Source organism: Plasmodium gaboni, chromosome 12 (assembly GCF_001602025.1).
Source record: "Plasmodium gaboni strain SY75 chromosome 12, whole genome shotgun sequence".
In the NCBI taxonomy this organism is placed as follows: Eukaryota; Apicomplexa; class Aconoidasida; order Haemosporida; family Plasmodiidae; genus Plasmodium; species Plasmodium gaboni.
Genome location: NC_031492.1, coordinates 1,798,040 through 1,804,933, shown reverse-complemented (window position 1 = coordinate 1,804,933; position 6,894 = coordinate 1,798,040). Strand labels below are relative to the sequence as shown.

Here is a 6,894-nt window from a genome sequence, read left to right as displayed (position 1 = left end):
TTTTTTTTTTTTTTTTTTTTTTTTTTTTTTTTTTTTTTTTTTTTTTTTTTTTTTTTTTTTTTTTTTTTTTTTTTTTTTTTTTTTTTTTTTTTTTTTTTTTTTTTTTTTTTTTTTTTTTTTTTTTTTTTTTAAAATAAACAAAATGTAATATTTTTAACATTCCATCATAAGATGTATGGATTTTTTTTTAATAAAAATGAAGATAACAAATTGACAAACAATAAGAGTTCATTTGAGAATAGTGATAATAATATAAATAAAAATGATGTAAACAATGATAATATAAATAATGATAATATAAATAATAATGATATAAATAATGATAATATAAATAATAATGATATAAATAATAATGATATAAATAATGACAATAATAATCATCATGATAAATATGATGAATCGAATGATAACTACATTAAAAACACAGAAGATGAAATAAGTATACAGCTACTAAATAATAATGACAATATAAAAAATGGAAATCATAAATTAAATCTATCTGTAGATGAGGAAAAAGAAAAAAGTAATATAAACATAAAAAATATAAATACCAATCAGTCATTTATTTCTAATATGGATAATATGAATGATAAACTTATATTGAATAGTCATGATAATATAATAGAAAAAAAAAACGTCTTAAATGAAGATGCCGAAAATATTATCTACAATGATGAATATGATATACATATAAATAATAATTCAAATAACATATATAACAATTTATCAATTAAAAATTATGTTAATTTTATTGATAAGGATGAAGAAAAAAAAAAAAAAAAAGATATGTCATCCAATAATATAAATGAAAGTAATTCAAAAAATTATATAGAAAAAAATCTTAATAAGTTAAATAATAATATATCTGTAAATAAAGATAAAGAAAAAAATAACAAGGATAAAAGAAGTGATAATATTAATATTGATATATTTTATACAAGTGATAAATCTATAGACATAAGTGATGAAAATAGTTCATTGGATACTATGGAAGAACTATGTGAAAATATTGAAGACTCAGATGTTTCTATAAATTTTTATAAAAATATGTTAAGTTCAAAAAATAATATTAATGATAATATAAATAATGAAACGTCTATTATAAATAATAATAATCCAACTGAAGAAATTAATATTCTTAATAATTATATTAAAAATATTACAGATGGATATCAAAACAATTCTAATTCTTCCATTGATGTGGATAATAAATTATTGAATATATTATCTTTGTCTTTTCTAACTTTTGTTGATAATGTTATTTATGATTCACATATATATGCACAATCGAATACATATCTTGATACAACAAAAATGAAATTAAAAAAAAAACATGAAAGGAATAAAACAAATCAATCAAGTACTCAATCCAATCCAATTACACAAGATGGAAATAATAAAAATAATGATATCATCAAACAAAATGTAAAAACAATTAATAACATGAAAGTGGATATGTCAAAAAATGATATTCATAAAAATAATACACAGGGTCAAAATAATAATAATAATAATAATAATAATGTTGATAATAATAATGTTGATAATAATAATGATGATAATAATAATGTTGATAATAATAATGTTGATAATAATAATGATGATAATAATAATGATGATGAAAATAAATTATCTCAACATTTTCATGATATAAAAGAAAAATCTCCTGATATTACATTCAACCCTGATGTAATTAATATGTGCTTAAATAATTTGTATAATGAACAGCTTGTAAACAAACTAATTCATAAAAGAAAAAAGAAAAAGAAAGGTAAAAATAAAGGTAAAGATAAAGATAAAGAAAAAACTGAAGAGAGCCAAATGAATGATAAAAAATATAATCATAACAACAATAATTACAATAATAATAATAGTAATTATATTAGTTCTAATGACGAGGATGAGGAATTACGCCTCTTATCTTATAACTCCCTCTTCAATAAAAAAACAAATAAAGACCATACCTATCAACAAAACGATTCAACAATTAAAAATATCAAAGTAACGAATAATATAAATGACAATAATTCTATAGATGAAAATAATAAATCATTACAAGATAATATATATAATAAATTAAATAAGAGAAAAATTATGATCAATCAAATTAATGACGAAATTAAAAAGAAAAATAATAATTATATAAATACATTTACAAACAAGAAACAATATTCTTTGGAAGATATATTTGAAATATAAAAATAAAACTTTTTGTCATATTATATAAAAAGGCACATACATTATGCATATATAATATATATTTTATTTTTGAGACTACAACAGTGTACACAGTAATATTGTGTTTTTTTTTTTTTTTTTTTGAAGTAAAAATATGTGCATATAATATACATATATATGAAAATTATATATATATATATATATATAAACTTATTTTATTTTTTTTTATATAAAACAATAAAAACTTAATAATCATAAAAATATAAATATGAAATAAATAGAATTTATGAATATATATATATATATATATATATATATTATTTTTCTATGTATATGAATAAACTTAAATAATATTATAATTATATCATATATAATAAAAAAAAAAAAAAAATGTAGATATTTATTCCATTAAATAAATAATATATATATATATATATATATATATATATATTTATTATATTTATTTAATTCAACTTGATTATGTATTATATGTTACAATGTTAAATTATTTTAAAGTATTGAACTAAATATATATCACAAAAATGTTACCATTTCATATATAATATTATATATATATTTATTTATATTTATTTATTTTGTGTGGTCAAAAATGTATGAATTTTTTTTTGTTGTTCATCCGGTCATATAATTAGGAGGAAATTAATTCATCATGATAAAAAGAATCATTTACCTTTTAACATATTTTATAATAATAAATTTTATTGTTTCTAAAAATATTCAAAGCATAAACAATAGAACAAAGAAAGTTGCCTTACTTCCTTATTTCTTTACCTTACCTTATAACAAGCGAATAAAAAAAAGCAACTTGCGATCAAAAAGGGATTGTACTTTTTTTACAGGAATTAAAGTAAAATATATATATATATATATATATATATATATATATGTGATTTTATATTTATTATAATATCCACATAACATATATTTTTTCACCCATTTTTTGAATCATTAATCATATATATATATATATATATATATTTTTTTTTTTTTTTTTTTTTTTTTTTTAGCCTAGCGGAAATATACACCTTGGAAATTACATTGGATGCTTACATCCAATCATAAACGTTGAAGCCACAAAAAAAAGTTCAAACAACTCATCTAATAATAATGAAAGTGCTATAAAATTAAAAAAAATTATACTTATTGCTGATCTTCATTGTTTGACAAAGCTAAGCAATATTTATTCATTGAAGGATAAGGTTATTGATTCAGTAAAAATCATAATCTCTTTAATAATAGATATGTATAAGAAAAAAAAAAGTTACGTAGATGTATATATTAATAATATTAAATTAGAAGATATATTACAACTAATAGAAAAAAACAACAAGAATAATAATAATATTAATTTGTATGATGAAATTGCGTCATATACATCACAATTTCATAATGACATAAAAAATGATAACCCCAAAGATGATGAAAATCATTTAGAACTCTCATCTCAGGGAGGTTATAATCATAGAAGGGAACTTATTAAACAAAAACATTATTTTTACATTTTTAAACAATCAGATATAAAATTACATACTTGCTTATATTATTTAATAAATTCTTTTACATCCATAAATACGTTAAATTCACATATACATATAAAAATGGGTGGTCATAATAAATCCTTGGCTTTATTTTCTTATCCAAGTTTAATGCTTGCAGATATTTTATTATATAAACCAACCTATTTAATTATAGGTCAAGACCAAATAAAGAATATGGAAATAATGAAAAAATTATGTAGAAAAATGAACTATCATTTTAAAAATGTTGCCAAATTACCAAAGATATTTTTTTCAAAATTTTATTCAGAAGTCATGAATTTAGATGGTCATAAAAAAATGAGTAAGAATCATTTAACACATAATGATAATGATACATCCAAAATTATTTATCTTTTAGATGATAAAAAAACAATAGAAAATAAAATTAAAAAGAGTAAAACGGATAATTATAATATATTAGTATATGGTCAAGAAGATAGAAAAGAAATAAATAACCTTATAAATATTTTCTTCTTTTTTTATTACCATCAAATCAAAAATAAAAAATATATAAACCTAAATAGTAATAATAATGAGAATATAAATAATAACAATGGAAATAGTTCCAAATTATCACATATTTATGATGAACATGAATTATTTTTAAATAATAAATATATGCAAAATAATTATTTAAACGATTTTACAAATAATCATAATTTCTCAAATTATAAACAAAATAATATAAATCCAAATTTTAATCAAAATATAATTAATAATATATTACATTCATATAATAATAATTATTCAAAATTTAAATATGATTTATCACAATTATTATATAATCATTTTCTTGTAACCAAAACGTATTATAATTCATTTAATTCCAGACATGATATAATTCATACAATTTTAAAAAATGGAAAAACATGTGTAAAAAAAAGGGCCTCAAAAATATACAAGGTAAAACAAAAATATAGAAGAAAAACCTCTTATATTACATGAAAAAAAAAAAAAAAATTTAAACAAAAGGGACACAACAATGTAAATAAATATATAAATATAAATATAAATATATGTATTTATGTATGTATATTTTTTTTTTTTTTTTTTTTTTTTTAGGTCATAAAGAGGAAATTAAATATATAGAAAAGGTCAAAAGGCTGGACAAAATATACATATATGTATATATATATATATATATTTTTTTCTTTTTTTTTTTTGTGTCATATTTTTTTCTTATGATTTTTATTAATAATATGAAATATATATAATTCCCTATTCTTTCATATTTTTAAACATTAATTTGATTATTTTATTTTTTTCGTATTTTTTCCTATGTGTTATGTATCCTATAACTTTTCATAAATATTCCAAACATACATTTTCAAAAAAATAAAAATAAAAGGAATTTTTCTTTTTCAAAGGTGTTACAAATAAGAACAAATAAAAATAATATACAAATAAGTATATATATTAATATATATATATATATATATATATATGTTTATTCATTTTGTCATATTTTAATTTTTTTTTTTTTTTTTTTTTTTTATGTTTAAAAATTCATAATGGTAAAAAAAAAAATATATATATATATATTTATATGTTTATTCATTTTGTCATATTTTAATTTTTTTTTTTTTTTTTTTTTTTTTATGTTTAAAAATTCATAATGGTAAAAAAAAAAAAAAATTAAATAAAAACACCTGGTTGATTTCCCATATTAACAACAATATAAAAAATCAACATTTTTTTTGCAAATATGTATAAGGTTTTAAGATAAAATAAATAAATAATAATAATATTTATATAAACAAATATATAAGATCCAATTTTAAAGTGTTATACATTTATTAGTGTATATTTAATTAAGATAAGGTGATAAGAGTTTACACCCATTCAAATTTCACAAAAAAAATAAAAAAAATAAAATAATAATAATAAATAAAAAATAAAAAATAATCTTATAAACTAAAAAAAAAAAATTAATAAACAAATAAAAATCAAACTCTACATATATATATATATATATATATATATATATTTATTTATTTATTTATTTATTCATATTTATAATAATCATCTGTAATTTTAATCCCTAATATATATCCCCTGTCACATTGTTAGGTTTTTTTTTTTTTTTTTGTTTCATATTACTTAAATATTTTTTAATACAAAAGTTCACATTATACATTTTAGATTCATAACGTATATTATGAACTTCATCAATAGAAGATTTTTGAGCATATTCACTCCAATCATTTTCGTTATTTTTTCTTTCTTTAAAATTTTCATCATAATATTGTAGAACATTTAATTTATCATTCGAATATAATTTTAATAATTCATTTGTTTTGTTTATATAATTTTTTGTAGAATATATATCATTTTTCATATATTTCAAATTATTTAATTCGTTCATATAGGTATTTTTATAATTCTTATCATTATCATTTCTTAACTCATTAATATGTCTTACTATATTATTAATTACATTATTATTTATATTATTTTCTTGTACTATAAAATTTTTATATATATTATCATTAATAAAATATTTAATTATGTCCATTTTCTTATCCTCAAAAATATTTTTTTCATATGTCATATCATCCATACTACTTGATGAACTATGACTAGATTCACAATTATTTTTTAGATGCATTATATTTGTATCATAAAAATAATCTGCAATATTTGAACTTACAGAAAAACTTCTTTTTAAATGGAGAAATTTTTTACTATTTTTTTTATTATTCCAATAATTATTATAGATATTATTCTTATTATTGTTATTATTATTACTATGATGTTGTGTATACATTTTATTATTATTATTGTTATATATTTTATATATTATATTATTTATATTATCATAATTTATTTCATTGTCTGAATAATATCCTTTTTCATAATTAATTATATGCCTTTGATTTATTAACCCATATTTTTTATGACCTTTCTTTAATTCAATATATTTATTATTATAAAAATTATAATCATATTTACATGTATCCTTCTTTCTATTATCATTATATAATATTTTATATATATTCTTATTTGTAAATTTTTCTTCTTTTATTTTATTTATATGTTTTATATCATTATTATTAAACACATTCCTATCAAAACCATAACAACTTATTTCTTTTTTCATCATAGTAATAATAATAACAATAATAACAATAATAAGAATAATATCTATAATAATTAT

At 16.7% G+C, this 6,894-nt stretch overlaps 3 protein-coding genes across 3 annotated transcripts; 2 read left to right on the top strand and 1 right to left on the bottom strand.

Moving 5' to 3' along the window:
* Positions 1-171: 171 nt before the first annotated feature.
* PGSY75_1251800 (hypothetical protein) lies at positions 172-2,199 on the top strand (the record flags this gene model as incomplete). The annotated part of the gene is made up of 1 exon (XM_018787072.1): positions 172-2,199. The coding sequence occupies one exon, from the start codon at positions 172-174 to the stop codon at positions 2,197-2,199; it is 2,028 nt and encodes a 675-aa protein (XP_018640937.1).
* Positions 2,200-2,848: 649 nt separating this feature from the next.
* On the top strand, positions 2,849-4,826 carry PGSY75_1251700 (putative tryptophan--tRNA ligase; the record flags this gene model as incomplete). Its single annotated transcript, XM_018787071.1, has 3 exons — positions 2,849-3,046; positions 3,207-4,640; positions 4,800-4,826. 3 exons carry the CDS (start codon positions 2,849-2,851, stop codon positions 4,824-4,826), a joined length of 1,659 nt encoding a protein of 552 aa, XP_018640936.1.
* A 952-nt stretch (positions 4,827-5,778) lies between these two features.
* PGSY75_1251600 (hypothetical protein) lies at positions 5,779-6,894 on the bottom strand (the record flags this gene model as incomplete). Its single annotated transcript, XM_018787070.1, has 1 exon — positions 5,779-6,894. A coding segment is annotated over one exon (1,116 nt), but the record flags the coding sequence as incomplete, so codon positions are not given.